General features: G+C 40.3%; 1 protein-coding gene across 3 annotated transcripts in view; it reads left to right on the top strand.

Annotated features, from left to right (window-relative positions):
- Positions 1-15,913, top strand: part of PHF8 (PHD finger protein 8) — a 79,902-nt gene that overhangs the window by 36,869 nt on the left and 27,120 nt on the right. For 2 of the 3 annotated variants that reach the window (XM_006771323.2, XM_015568856.1), the window contains exons 9-16: positions 1,749-1,836; positions 2,407-2,513; positions 3,798-3,889; positions 7,789-7,878; positions 9,783-10,085; positions 10,862-10,965; positions 15,263-15,441; positions 15,736-15,821. In XM_006771323.2, the coding sequence (XP_006771386.1) occupies positions 1,749-1,836; positions 2,407-2,513; positions 3,798-3,889; positions 7,789-7,878; positions 9,783-10,085; positions 10,862-10,965; positions 15,263-15,441; positions 15,736-15,821 (1,049 nt within the window). The remainder of the gene's footprint in view (positions 1-1,748; positions 1,837-2,406; positions 2,514-3,797; positions 3,890-7,788; positions 7,879-9,782; positions 10,086-10,861; positions 10,966-15,262; positions 15,442-15,735; positions 15,822-15,913) is intronic. The other variant, XM_006771324.2, reaches the window with a different exon arrangement.

Genomic DNA, 15,913 nt, shown 5'->3' with positions numbered 1-15,913 from the left:
TTCCTTGTTGATTTCTGTCTGGAATATCTATCCATCGATGTCAATGGGGGCATTAAAATCCCCTACGATGACAGTATTACTGTTAGTCTCTCCCTTTATATCCATCAAGATTTGCTTTATATATTTAGGTGCTCCCATGTTGGGTAATTATTATAAATATATTTGAAACCTCCTGTATGCTTTCAATTACATTCACATTTTTCCCTCTCAGAGCTAGCCATTGTCCTGAAGTTGGTGATTATCATTCTTATGCATTTTGATCCTTTTATTATATAGGATGCCTCATTAAGCAATGTATGATAGTGTTTTACATGTCTTGAATGTTCTCTTAATGGAATCATCATATTAGAGATAATATTCTTTTTAACCTGCTTTCCCCCCCCTGGACATTGTGATTGTGAGATCCATGTTGCATCAAGTAGCTGAAATTAATTTATTTTACTTGCTTTCTAGTGTTCTGTTGTATGAGTATATGGCAGTTTATTTATTTTTCTGTAGATGAACATTTCACTGATGAATTATGAGCAGGGGATGACATGGGCAGATTTGTATTTTAGATATATCACTTTGGGTTGGGTTCTGAAAGATAGACTTCAGAAGTTGAGATTGGTGTAGAGCAGTGGCTTGCAAACACTTTGCACTCAGGACCCCTCTATACTTTTAAATATTATTGAGGACCCAAATGAGCATTTACTTTTTGGTTTATATTAATAATTTCTCATATTATAAATTAAAACAAAATGCAAAGATATATATTAATCCATTCGGAGATAATAGTAATAAGCGCATTACATCAATGTTTATGAAAAATAACTATTTTCAAACCAAAACAAAATTTAGTGAGAAGATTGACATTTACATTTCACAAATATTTTTAATGTTTGGGCTAATAGAAAACAATTGGATCCTGCATGTGGTGATATCATGTCATATACCCTTTGGAAAAATACCACTGTATACTCGTGAGAGAATGAGGATGAAGTGAAAAAGACAAATCACATCTCAGTATTATCATGAGCATAGTTTTAATCTTGGATATGCTCTGAAAAAGTTCCAGGGATCCCCTAGCGTTTACTGGACCACAACTTAAAAACTGCTGATGTAGAGGAGCCAGTTTCGAGGCTGTTGTAAGTAGCCTAGTTGTGAGATAATGAGGGTTCTGACCACAACATTGGTAGGATGTGTGGATGTATGGATGTGTGGATGGAGAAGGGGAGGTGAATATGAGAGAGATTTAAGGAGAAAAATCAGAAGTTTTTCAGAAGGTGGTATAGTGTTAAGCGCAAGGAGAATAGATTTCCAACTTAGGTGCATGCTTCACAACCAACCTGTGAAGTGGACATTTAGCTAGAAATGGCAGAATTTTAACCCAGATCTGTCCAAGACAAGAACTCTTTGTTTTGTCTAGAGCAGAGTTAGAAGTGGTAGTCATGGCAAGGAGGTGATGCCCTTCTCAGAGACAAGAGAGAGGATGGGTGAGGCAACCGAGAGATTTTGAAGAGGAGAGGAGGGAGAGGAGGGAAGTAGGAGTTTATTAACCCCATAGATTGTTCCAGTTCAGGGTTATAATGATGGCAGACTTTGCCAGGATGTGTATTGGGAGAATGGAGGAACCTAAAATGCTCAGAACCAGAGGAACTTAGAATGTTCTGAGTCACTGCCAAGCTTTCTGCTATAAGGAGTTGCGTTTGAGCTGAGTGGGGAGTGGAGATGTCTCCCAGCTCTGATTTTGCCATATTGCACTGCAGGATGGATCCATGCTGTGCTGACCCCTGTGGACTGCCTTGCCTTCGGAGGAAACTTCTTACACAGCCTTAACATCGAAATGCAGCTCAAGTGAGTCCTGAGGCTGTGGTGATCCCAAGTTGGCCATTCCGAATTGCTAGAGTCTTTGGGTTCTCCTGTATAGTGAGGAGTGCAGCATCCAAGGAGGCAAGATGATCAGAAAGAAATGGATACTGGTTCCTCGTGCTCTTCAGTCTGAGGATGAATACCTCTTCCTCACTTTGTAGTTATGTGACTTTGGGCAAGTCACATAACCTTTTTTAAAAATCCTCACCTGAGGATATATTTATTGATTTTTAGAGAAAGAGGGAATGAAGGAGAGACACAGACAGGCAGACAGACACATTAATGTGAGAGAGAAACATCAATCAGTTGCCTCTTGCACACACCCTACTGGGGATGTGCCCGCAACCAAGGCACATGCCCTTGACCGGAATCGAACCCGGGACCCTTCAGTCCACAGACTGAAGCTCTATCCACTGAGCCAAACCGGTTAGGGCCATCGATGTTTCTGTTTCTCTCCCTATATATATCCTGGTATAAAGCATCCAGACAGTAGCTGATACATAGTAGATGCTCAGTAAACAGGATCCTTATCACTGTTGTGCCTGTTTTCCCCAGAGCCTATGAAATTGAAAAGCGGCTGAGCACTGCAGACCTCTTCAAGTTCCCCAACTTTGAAACCATCTGTTGGTATGTGGGAAAGCACATCCTGGACATCTTTCGAGGTATCAAGCCCTTTGCCAACTGTCCCTTTTATCTTAATCTCCTGAGCATGTGTGTGTGCCTATATGCATGTAACTATCACCTCAACTGAGATACAGTACTATTCCATCACCACAAAGATCTCCCTGGTGTTACCCGTGTGTAGTCTCACCCACTCTCTTCCCTGCACTAACCATAACTTCTGGAAATCATTGTTCTGTTTTCCATCTCTATAATTTTGCATTATAGAATATTATAAAACTGGATTCATACAGTATGTGATCTTTTGTGATTAGCTTTTTTACTAAGCATAATGTAGGGTAGAGCATAGATTTAAATATTTTTATTTAGCAAAGGTAGCTGAGAAAATTGGATAACAGTGAAATTATTCCTATTTCTTACCAATTAAAGTAAGAAACTCAGTCTGGATAGTCTGTTTCCTGAGAAATTCTGCTTCCCATGGGGACAAGGCCCAGTCCTGACCATCCTGGTATCGTTATGTTGGTTCCGGGTCTCAGCCCAGGTGGAAGCTAACCTGCTGGGTGTCTTCTTGTCCACTCTGCTCTGAAAGCGAGTAGTTCCCTTGATTAGACCTGAGATTCTTCAAGATGACTTGGCCAGGAGGAATCAGTAACTCAGAGTTATGAAGAACCTCAGAGACAAATGAGTAGTCTCCTATCCAATACCTCAAGCCCTTATTCTGCCACCTAGACAAACTGTCACTTAAGTGTTCAGAGGGTAAATGACTCACTGCATCTCTTGTTCTGAAAAGCTCAGTTTAGTAGAAAATTCTGTATTGCACCTAACTAAATCTGGCATTGCCATAACCTCCTCCTGGAGTAACTCAGAACAAGGGCATTAAATGGCCCTTCACATCTGTGTAGAGGGGGGCCAATCATGCTCGTCCTGAGTGTTACACTTTGGAACCCAAGAGGGAGAGTAGTGTCGTGAGAGAAGCACAGTCCTCGGATTCAGAAGACATGGTTTCAGTCTTGGCTTTGGCAATTTGCTAGGTGTATGCCCTTGGTTAAATCTCTTTGCCTCTCTGAGCCTCAGTTTCCTGAACTACAAAATGAAGATAGTGATACTTGGCTTACAGGGTTGGGTATAAAGATTAAATGAGAATGTAGATGTCAGATGCCTGGCACATAGTAGGTACTCATTAAATGAACAACATTATAAGAACTGAGATCTGGAGTTGTGTTTAGAACCTCGAGCATTTTCTCTGGTTGCCTGAAAAAAGTAAGAAGCCTTTCACTTCTCTGCATGGCTTTGCTCACACTCTGCCTTCCTCTTTCACCCTTTAGGTTTGCGAGAGAACAGGAGACATCCTGCCTCCTACCTGATCCATGGTGGCAAAGCTCTGAACTTGGCCTTTAGAGCCTGGACAAGGAAAGAAGTAAATATGCTTATTTCTCTACCTCCTCTAGAGTTCTGCCCTTCATGGGGACAGGATTTGGGTAGATTCTTTGGGGGCAGCAGAAGAGACCAGGGAGGCTTGTGGGCTCGCGGCGTTAGAGTGGAGGACTGGGCTAGGACTGTTTAGATTATGTTTCCAAACTTTTCTTTCTGATTATAAAAAAGTAATACATGCCTACTCTAGAGAATTAAAAAATACAGAAGAGTATAAAGAAGGAAAATATCACCTATAATTTAATACTCAGAGGGAATTAACATTAGCATTTGGGTATACAGTCAAACCTCATTTCTCAAACATCTCCCATCTCGAGCAATTCAGTTCTTGACCAAGAAAGTTGTTCACAGAAAAGTCTCCCTTGTAGACCAAAACTTCAGTTTTCTACCTGACAACCCTTTCATGCTGTTATCTCAACATGACAAAGTGTATGGAAGGCAACAAGCAAAGGAGAGAATGCTTTTGTTGCTGGATTAGCACAATTTTTTTTTTTTTTTAAATACTCCGCAGGCCGACGCTCTATCCACTGAGCCAAACCGGTTTCGGCTGGATTAGCACAATTTTAAAACACAAAGAGACCATCAAGAGTGCTGATGTTGCTAAGGGTGTGAAAGTGCTCACAAAACAGCAAACACAAGCAATTGAATAGGTAGAAAAACTGTTGTTGATTGGATAAAGGAAAAGCAGGTAGCCTAGTGATAAAACTTCTGAGGCAGTGATATATGAAAAATTCCTTTAAGGCTAGTAGGAGGTGGTTCTATAAAGTTAAGAAGAAGTGTGTATAAATTAAACAGTACATTACACATGTACTGTATATAAGAAAGGTTGAAACAATCATTTGGGGGTCTGGAATGTATTAATTCAATTTACATTATTTTTAATGGGGAAAATGATGCAGTTTTTGAACAAATTGCTTCTGGAACAGCCTTCTGGAATGAATTAGGTTCAAGAAACGAGGTTCCACAGTATTTTCTTCTGACCTTTCTTATATGCATTTAAAAAACATTATTGCTGTCACCCTGTACATACAATTTTATATCTGAATTGGTTGGCTTATCTTAATTTTCCTGTGTCACCAAAGTTCTCCGTAAACATTTAATAGTTACATGATATTTTGCAGGTATGTATCATCCTTACCTATCCACTTGTGTATTGTTCCTTTCTTTTTATTTACCCATGTATTTGGGGGGCAGTTGTAGAAAATCATGCAATGTATATCTGTTTGTATTAGTTTTTGTCCCGTGTGTCTTTTAAAAAAATGTTTTTATTGATTTCAGAGAGAGGATGGGAGAGGGACATAGAAACATCAATGATGAGAGAGAAACATCAACATCCATCAGCTATTTCTTGCATGCCCCCTACTGGGGATCGAGCCCAAAACCCAGGCATGTGTCCTGACCGGGAATCCTGGTTCATGGGTTGATGTTCAGCCACTGAACCACAACAGCTGGGCTGTCCCTGATCTCTTGATTGAAGTTTCTTCAGGATAGATTCCTAGAAGAGCAATTGATCAAAGTATATGGAAAAAAATGTATGACTCTTGATGCATACTGCCAAAATGGCTTTTTAGAAATATATCAATATCCATCTAGCCAGTTGAATATTAAATAGCTATAGAAGAGAGTCAGTAAGTTCTCTATTTGGAAAGAGCTCTAGAATTTGTCAAGTAAACGTATAGAATCGTGTGTATAGTGTGTTACCTTACGTGTAAAAAGGGGGAAAACAGTAATTATATTTGTATGTGCTTAATGTTTGCCTTAAGACACAATCTGGAGAGATGCAGAAAAAACTAATAAAAGTGGCATATGGGGGTGGCCTAATGGAGCTGATGACCTAATGGGGCTGATGAGGCTTACCTAATGGGGCTGATGAGGCTTTTCAGTATATATCTTTTTATATTGTTTGATTTTTTAAAATTTTGTAAATGGATTATCTACTCAAAATACTGAATTTTTAAAAAAGCAATTTTAAGAAATGCAAAAATAGAAGACATATCAATATTTTTTATGCTTTTTATATATATGTATATATGTGTATGTACATACATATATATGCACACACACACATACACATACATCCTATATAATAAAAGGCTAATATGCAAATTGTCCCCTCGACCAGGGGGGCGGGGTGGGGCCAGCTGGCCAACCACCCACTGCCCCTCCCCCCCAGCCAGCCCATCCCAATTAGCCCTGATTGGGGCAGGCCCGCCATACCTCACCCGTGCACAAATTCCTGCACCGGGCCTCTAGTATATCTATATTTGTTAATCCTCACCCAAGGATATTTTTTCATTGATTTTTAGAGGGAGTGGAAGAGATGGGGAGAGACAGAGAGAGAGAGAGGCATTAATGTGAGAGAGACAAATGGATTGGTTGCCTCTGCATGCACCCCAACCGGGGTTGGTACATGCCCTTGACTGGATTCCAACCCGGTACCCTTCAGTCTGCAGGCCAATGCTCTGTCCACTGAGCCAAAACAGCTAGAGTGCTTCTGATATTTTTATAGACTTCTCTTCCTACATACAGTGGCCTAAGGAGATCTCCCTATTTCCTGTTGCCAAACTTCCCCTATTGAATTTTAAAAATTCAATATTCAGATATCCTCGGACTTCATGTTTTGTGCCCTCTCTTGCTCCCTAGACACATCTACAAGGCTTGGGCCTTAGCCTACAATTCTGTTTCTTTACATCTTTACATCATTCAGGTGTGGCTACCTTGAGTTTCATCTCTGACCCTCCTGCCCCCCATTTAGTGAACTTTAGCGTGACTCCCAGAAACACCAAAAGGGAGGGAAGTGGATAGGTTCTAAGCACTCATGCCTTGGGCCAGCATTGCCCCAGGGACCAAGGGATGGCCCCAAGTAGTGTGGCCAAAGGGAGAGTAGGACAGAGATCTGAGGAGCCATGCTTATGGAACAAGTCTTTTGTGAAGTGCAGATGACTGACTTCTGTGAGAAACACTTGCTCCCCACGTTTCCAGAGCCCCTGGGCTGGGTGGGAGGAGGAGGCTGTTAAGGTTATCCAGCTGGTCATATGGGTTTTAGGCGTCAGCCCCTGCCCAGCCATCAAAATAAATTCCAGATGGATTAAAAGAGTTAAAGGAAAAAAGAATCAAAGCATGGGAAACAAGAAGTAAATGCTGAGGAATTTTTATCAATCCTCTGGATACTGAAGTGAAGTGAAAACTGATGGAAGAAATCACAAAGGAAAAGCTTGACAGATCTGGCTACATAAACACGTAAATCTTGAGGACTCAAAAAGATTGCAAAGGAATTAAGAGAGGCAACTAACAGCTCTCAGCCTGGGTTGCTGTTGAGCTAGCTGTGGGCCAGTAACTATTCAGCATTGAGTTCTGGGGAGGAAGGAATGTTCCCAGGGATCTCCCTGAGGTCCTTGACTTTTTGAGGGGTGTGGCCCAAGCCTTCATCTGAGTTCCTCACACTTCTTGACACTGTCCTTTATCAGATATATGTTTTGTAAATATTTTCTCTGAGCCTATGGTTTGTCTTAACAGTGTTTTTCCCAGAGATGTTTTTCTTTTTTTATTAAGTCCAGTTTATCAGTTTTTTCTTTTATGGTTCATGCTTTTTGTGTCCTAACAGATCTTTGCCTTACCCAAGGTCATAAAGATTTTCTCCTCCACTTTCTTCTAAATGGTTTATAGTTTTAGATGTTACATTAGGCCTGTGATCCATTTTGAGTTTGTATGTGTGTCTTTGTGTATGGTGCCGGGTATGGGTTAAGGTTCTTTTGGGGCATATGGATATCTAATCGGTCCAGTACCATGTGTTATTACCCTGTCTTTTGAATTACCTTGGAACCTTTGTCAAAAACCAGTTATTCATTTACGTGTGGGCCTGTCCTGATGCTTTTTGTTTGACAGGCTCTGCCAGAACATGAGGAGGAGATCCCGGACACAGTACGGACTGTACAGCTCATTAAAGATCTGGCTAGGGAGATCCGCCTGGTGGAAGTAAGAAGCATGGGAGCAGGGGAGGTGTTTGGGAAGGGCTTGAGGCTCAAGTGGCAGGTCAGGCCTCTGCACTTGGCATAAGGGATTAGGGGAAGGGTCGGGAAGGCCCAACCAAGGACTCTATTCATTCATTTATTTGTTAATTCAAACATATTATGTGCTTTAAGTGTGTGACACATTGGGTTAGGTGCTTAGGATACATAATACAATGCCTGCCCACAAAGAACTCACAGTCTAGTAGGAGACCCGGCAAAGTTAACTTGTCTAAGCCTCGTTTCCTCATCTCTAAAGTGAGTATAATTATATCTACTCAGGGGTTGTTAAAAGGATTAAATAAGGTCATATAGGTTGATCATTAGTTATAGTGTTTGGCACACAGTTGGTTCTCAGTAAATTCTGATGGTGGGTCATAGTGATATTGGGTGGTGGAAGTCATAATAGTAGTTATTGTTGTTATTAATATTTTGATTCAGTCTCTGCATTCTACAAAATGACAGTTCTCCCTGGTTGAAGATGATTACAAAGCCATGTTTCAACAGGTGGCATATACCACGAGGCAGTAAGGTGTAGTGGTAAGAGACTCAGAGAAACTTGGGTTCTCGTTCCTGCTCTGTCACTTGCAAGCCTTTCAGAGCCTCAGTATCCTTATCTCTAAGGTTGAGATAACTCCACCTTTTCAGAGTTTTGTTAGAATTAAGAGCTTATGTATGTAGAGCCCCTCGCACAGTGCCTGGCAGAGTAAGTACTCAATAAATGTGAGCCATTGTTATTAGTAGATTTTGCAGCAAAGAGAGAACTCAGTGTGGGCTGGTGAAGTAGCAGAGGCACCAGAGGAGAATGGGACTTGAGGAAATTTAAATTTTCCTTCAGCTCAGAAGCTGTAAAGTTCCATTTAGCACTAAATCCATGCTGAAGGGTCGTCGGAGTGAGCTACTGGGAACTTGGGCTTCTAGCCTCACCACTTACAGCATGTTTCACTGCCTAGAGCATACCTTACATGGTCCACCTCCTACCTCATTTCCTTCACTCCCTTTTGTCAGAATCCTCCGGGTTTAATTAAAAGGCCTACCCTTTCCCCAACTCTTTCGACTTAAATCAATTTTGTATACACAGAACTTTGGAGTTCTTGGAGGAGGACTTAGTGATGGATCATATCTGATCCATTGGCTTTCAAATATTTTAAATAAGATTTTACTTGGAAGTCTAATATATACAATCAGTCAAAGCACAGTTGCTGTGAATAAGTTGAAGGTGAGAAGCTTAGAGCTCCACTAGGTCCTCTTGTTTGCCTCCCATATCCCTCCAATCCTCAGGGCTCCTCCCAATAAGCTGAAAGGAGCCACAGAAAAGATCTTTGCAAACCACCTATCTCGTCTAATTATTTAATTTTACAGCTGAGTAGACAGAGGCCCGAGTGGTCAGATTACTATCTGAGGCCACAGAAGTAGCTAGTACCAGAATTCAGACTAGAGCCTCTCTCTTTCTCTCAAATCCTGCAGTCCTTAGAGTTGGAACTACCAGTTATTTTGTCTCATATCAGCTGCTCTTGGAGTCTTTTCTCTCCAGTTTTTAAATATATTTTTATTGTTGATAGTATTACAGATATCTCCCATTTTCCCCACCTTTGCCCCCCTCCTCCCAGCCCCTACCCACTTATCTCCAGTTTTGACAATAATGCTGGGCTTTTCCTCTGCTCGTCTTCTTCATACTCGTCAGTGGCTGGGTAAAGAAATGCCACCCAAATTTTTGATGACTCATTGTGCAAAAACTAAGGTGTGCATATGTGGAGCATTTGTAAGCCACTTCCGTTGGCTGTGCCGCCAGTGCCATGAATGGACCTCTGCTCTTAGCAGAGAGAACCCTTGAGTAAGCTCTAACCCCGTTGTGTACTAACACTCTTGTAGGATATCTTCCAACAGAAGGTTGGGAATACGAGCAATATCTTTGGGATGCAGAGGATCTTCCCAGCCGGCTCCACTCCCTTAACCAGGCCAGCCCATCCCACTTCAATAGCCATATCCAGGCTGTCAATGCCCTCCAAAACTGATTCAAAGAAGAAAGGCCTGCAGCCCAAGGAACTCTTCAAGAAGGCTGAGCGAAAGGGCAAGGAGAGCTCAGCCTTGGGGCCTGCTGGCCAATTGAGCTATAATCTCATGGACATATACAATCATCAGGCACTGAAGACAGGCTCTTCCCAGAAAGAAAAGGTGGGTGCTGGCCCATGGGTTCAGCCCAACCCTTTTGTGTCCCTTGGAAGAGCAGAGCTTCAAAAGGATAGAATATCCTGTTTTCCCATGTCCCTTAGGGCCCCTGGTGTTTGGCTACCAGTCCCACTAATTTAATAGGCATTTATTGAGACCTTGTCTATGCTGGGCACTGTGATAGGTGCTATAGATGTAACCTTCAAGAGGCTGACAGGCTAGTGAGAAATACAGGCATAAAAAATGAGTGCAATGAAGTGTTGTAGATACCACAGTTGGGTGTGTGTGGGACCCTAGGACTCAGAGGGTGATGATTCTATCTGGGTAGGGGCAATGATCAGGAGCTCTTCTCAGAAAACATGACACAAGCTGAATCTTGAAATGCTTGGATGAGAATGACATTTGAGAACATGCTCTGTGAGTGCCAGGTTGAAGTCTCGAACAGGTCCTTGAGAAAAGCTCTCGTCCAGGGCGCCGACTTGCTTCAAGATTGTGGTGCCTTCTATGGGTATGTGAAGGTGCTCCCCCCCCTCTTTTTAGGGAACATGCTTTATAAGATTGATAGGGTTCCCTCTGAGCCAGCCATTCTCAACCTCCTACTCCTGTGATCATTTGGGGTGCAAAGTGGGGAGTGGCACAGTGTAGTAGAAGGCCTTCAGGTGGTTTTGACAGTGAACTAAACCAGTGAAACTGGAGGGAACTGGCCATGGGAGACCCATGGCCTGTTACTGATTCACATGGGAGACCCAGACAGGTGACAACTGAGCATCCTCCTCCTGCAGTTCAACATCACTGGTACCTGCTTGAATGACTCAGATGATGACTCGCCAGACTTGGACGTTGATGGGAATGAGGGCCCGCTGGCCTTACTGATGTCTAATGGCAGGTGAGGTGGGAAGAATGAACACATACTGGGACTGTTGGTGGCAACATGCCACTAACACAGGGCATGGAATTGGGATCTGGGACTGTAACACGGTCAGGGAGGGACTGCATTTGGAGAAATACCTGGATATTATCAGATATCATTACTTCGTTCAGAGAATCATGATTGCGTTTATGGGTAGGGAGGGGAGAGGTCTAGAATCTAATTGGCAATCCTGAGAAAAATCTTGTGTAAGTTCTAGAAATTCCAGCCAGTCAGTGGGTCAGACTGCTGGCAGGTATAAGAGGTAGTATAGCATACCGGTTATGAGCATTAGTTTTGTATATACCATTTGCGATTCAATTTTTAGGAATTTATTTTGCAGAAATATTTGCACAGATGTATACAAAGAAATGCTCACATCATTGTTCATAATAGTAATTGGAAACATGTTCATCAATTAGGGTTGGATAAATTATGGTACATCTGTAGAATAGAATACCATGCAGCTGTTAAAAAGGAATGAGTTTAATATCTATTGACATGATGAACTGTCCAAGGTTAAATCCTTAAGTGAGAAAATCAGTTTATAAAATAATATATAGGGATAGTTCCATTTTAATTAAAAAAATGCATGTGTGTAGAAAAGCTATATACTTTCCCCTTTATTTTTTAAATTTATTGTGGTGACATTAGTTGACATGATCATATATTCCTTTATTTTTAATTTAACTTGTTTGAAGAGGTTTAAATTTTAATTTATACAGTTTAAAATTCAAAAAGCATGAAAGAATACATAGTGAAAAATTTTGCTTCCACTCCTCTCTGTTCCCCAATCCCCCTCCCCATGGACAATCAGTGTCAACGATTTCCTTCCAGAGATATTTTATGCACATTCACACAAATAAATATATTTATTATTTTACACTTGTCAACCAAACTTATAACAGTAGTTACTTCTGGTAAGTAGGATAGGGGAGACAGGAGAGGAAATTTTCACTTCAATAGCATTTTAATTTTGTACAATGAGCATGTGTGCCTTTTCTTAGAATAATTGTTAACAGAACATTTTCCAAAAGAATAAAACAATAGCTGTTCACAACAGAAAGCATGAGCTTAGGAATCAGACAATCCCAAGTTCGAATCTCAGCTCTGACATGTGTTTATGTGTGACCATGGCAAGTTAACTAATCTGTCTGCCTCAATGTCCTTATTAGATCTATCTTATAGGTAAAACTTAGGGTTGTTGGAGGACTAAATGAGTTAGTGTATGTAAAGTGCTTATCAAAGGGCCCGCCACATAGTAAGTGCTTAATTAATGGTAGATCTTACAAATAATGATCAAGTTGAAGTGAAAGGTGGTGATGGTGGTGATAATGGCATGGGTATGAACAGAAGCTGAGTAGGTCATCAGAAATCCTGTGGGCAGGCAGAGGAAGATAGTAAGAGTTATCATTTGGGCACTCAGAACACCAGACAGGAGCAGTAAAGAGCCAAATACAGAGTATGTACATTGTGGGAACACAAGTGACAAGGATACCAAAGGTTGTCTTCAGATCCCAAGGGTGGGTGTGGTAGGTCCACCTGGTGAGAAATAAGGAAAAAGAGAGAGTGAGAGTAGGGCACATTCTGAAAGCAGCAGAGTTATCCTTGGGATTTGAGAACCTAGTTACTAAAGAATAAGATTAGAGAGACTGTTGAGCATTGCCTTTGTCCAGAACCAATGGTTGGTCTCTGGGGAAGAGAAAATTGAGAGTCCTAGAGTCCAGCCTGTCTCATGAGACATTTTCCCCTTCTCTACTTCTATCACCTCCTGAAGCTGCCAGAGGCAGCTGTTAAGTTACCTACAGAGTCAAGGTATAGAAATATTTGGAAACCAGATGATATTATGTCTGGGCTTTTCTCCAAAGTAATCCAGTGTTTTGCGGAGGCTGAGGTGTAAATGAAACAAGATCGGCTGTGAAACAAGATTGACAATTGCTGGAACTTAACTGGGTGATAGGTACATGGGAATTTGGTATACTTTTACATTTTTTGAATATGTTTGACATTTTTCATAATTAGATGTTAATAAAAGATCTGGGTATAAACAGCTACCATTTACAGAGCACCCACTCTGTATTAACTTCTATCTTAGCTATTTACATACATTATTTTATTTAGTCCTCACAACAACCCTGAAGACCAGGGTTGTTATCCCTATTTTACTAATGTGGAAACTGAGGCCCCAAGAACTTCGTTACTACATTGGGCACTCACCATGTGTCAGTCTCTGCATTAGCTTATTTAATTCTCCCAACAACTCTATGAGGTAGAAAACAGGCCAATTTAATGAGAGCCAATCAACTGAAAGCTAGTTCACCAAATGACTATTCGCTGAATATGTCAAGTATACAAATTTACCAAAAATGTGTTTCTTTTTAATAATAAGGTTTATTTTAGCAGTTTGTACTGGTTAATATTGTTTACCATGTGTAATAGGATTATTTAAGCTACTTTTGAGTTTTTTTAACTATATATTTTAACAGCTTTTTTCAGGTATAATTTAGTTACCATATAGTTAACCTGTTTTAAGTGTACTATTAAATGATTTTTAATAAATTTAAAGAATATGCAACCATCACTACCATCCAATTTTAGAATATTTCTATCTCCCAGAAGATCCCTTATACCCACTTACAGTTAGCCCTGGTTCCCTCCCCCCAGACCCAGTAACCACTAATCCACTTTCTGTCTGTATAGATCTGCCTTTTCCAGACACGTCCTATAAACGGAGTCACACAGTATGTGTGTTTTTGTGTCTGGCTTCTTTCACTTAGGATAATGTTTTTTAGGTTCATCCATGTTGTAGTATGTATCATTAATTCCTTTTTATTGCTGAATAGTATTCCATTGTATGGATATACCACATTTTGTTTATCTGCTCACTAGTTGGTGGTCATTGGATTGATTCCACTTTGGGTTATGAATAATGGTGCTATGAGCATTTTGCATACAAATATTTGTGTGGCTATATTTTTTTGTTTCTTACTTAGGAGTAAAGTTTTGGTTCATATGGTAACTTTTTAAGTTTTTAAGAAACTACCAAAACTTTATTCCGAAATGTACCATTTTATATTCCCACCAGCAATTACAAGTTACTCCATATACTGATTAACACTTGTTATTCTCTCTCTTTTTAATTATAGCCATTCTGATGGATATAAAGTGGTATCTCATTGTGGCTTAATTTTCATTTCCTTTAAGACTTAACAATGTTGAGCATCTTTTTGTGTGATTATTAGCCATTTGTATATCATCTTTAGAAAAAAGATATCCTGTGCATTCAATGACTAAGGTCTATTCATATCTTTTGCTCATTTTAATTGGTGTATGTGTCTTATTATAGAGTTCTAAGAGTTATTTAAATATTCTGGATACAAATACTTCCCCAGATAAGTGATTTGCAAGTATTTTTTCTCAGTCTGTGGTTTGTCTTTTCATTTTCTTAATAGTGTCTTTTTAAAAAATATATATTTTATTGATTTTTTTACAGAGAGAAAAGAAGAGAGATAGAGAGTTAGAAACATCGATGAGAGAGAAACATCGATCAGCTGCCTCCTGCACACCCCCTACTGGGGATGTGCCCACAACCAAGGTACATACCCTTGACCGGAATCGAACCCAGGATCCTTCAGTCCGCAGGCCGACGCTCTATCCACTGAGCCAAACCAGTTATCTAATAGTGTCTTTTGAAGCACAAACATTTTGAATTTTACCTAATCCCAGGTCACAAAGATATTTTCCATTTTCTTCTAGAAGTTTTATAGTTTTAGATTTTACATTTAGACCTATGATCCACTTTGAATTAATTTTTGAGTATCATGGGAGGTACGAATCCCTATTTCTTTGCATGTGATAGCCAGTTATTTCAGCACCTTTGTTGAAAAGACCATCCTTTCCCGACTGAATTGTCTTGGGACCTTTATCAGAAATCAATTGACCATAAACTTAAGAGTTTATTTCTAGACTTGCAGTACAGTTTCAATGACATATGTCTGTCCTTATGTCAGTATCACACTACCTGGATTACTGTAGCTTTATAGTAAATTTTGAAATTGAGTAGTATAAGTCCTCCAACTTTGTTCTTTTTCCAAATTGTTTTGGCCAGTTGAGACCTTTGTATGCTTGTATACATTTTAGTATTAGTTTACTAATTCCTTAAAAAAATCTAGCCGTATTTTGATAGGAATTGCATTGAATCTATAGATCAATTTGGAGAGAATTGCCACCATAACAATATCGAGTGTGACTAATTTTATGTTCTGTTTTCCTCTAGTACCAAGAGGGTAAAGAGCTTATCCAAGTCTCGGCGAGCCAAGATCGCAAGGAAGGCAGACAAAGCTAGGCTAATGGCAGAACACATGATGGATGATGAATTTGACTTGGATTCAGATGATGAACTGCAGATTGATGAGAGATTGGGAAAGGATAAGACGACTCTGATAATAAGACCAAGTGTGTACCTGTTCTTTCTCTTTCCTGCTTCTTGGGCTATTATGAATTTTTTGTGCCCTTGATAGACTCCAGACATTAGTCCTGAGCTTGTTGACATTCTGATTTACCAGCTCTGTAGGCCTCCATGTAACCTTTACTCTAGAGATTTATTTGTAAGCTAATTCCTAACCTTTCTAAATCAGTCGTCTGTGGTCATTACTTTTAGGAATACTATAGTCTTATTTTCTTTCCCCTGGGTGTTTGGTTTAGATATTAATCTTAGCTTCATGATCAGTGCATACCTTTGTTTTCTAGAATTTCCCCGAAAGCTGCCCCGTGCGAAGCCTTGCTCTGACCCCAACCGAGTTCGAGAACCAGGAGAAGTTGAGTTTGATATTGAGGTAGGAGCCTGCCCTGTGTTTAGTTTTCTGCTCATTCTGGTTATAGAGAAAGAAGGCAGATACTGTCATTCTACTTGTGGAAGGGGGGGGCG

Source organism: Myotis davidii, unplaced genomic scaffold (assembly GCF_000327345.1).
Source record: "Myotis davidii unplaced genomic scaffold, ASM32734v1 scaffold2663, whole genome shotgun sequence".
Classification (NCBI taxonomy): domain Eukaryota; kingdom Metazoa; phylum Chordata; class Mammalia; order Chiroptera; family Vespertilionidae; genus Myotis; species Myotis davidii.
Note: the sequence above shows the minus strand (reverse complement) of the source record. Positions and strands in the feature narration are given on the sequence as shown.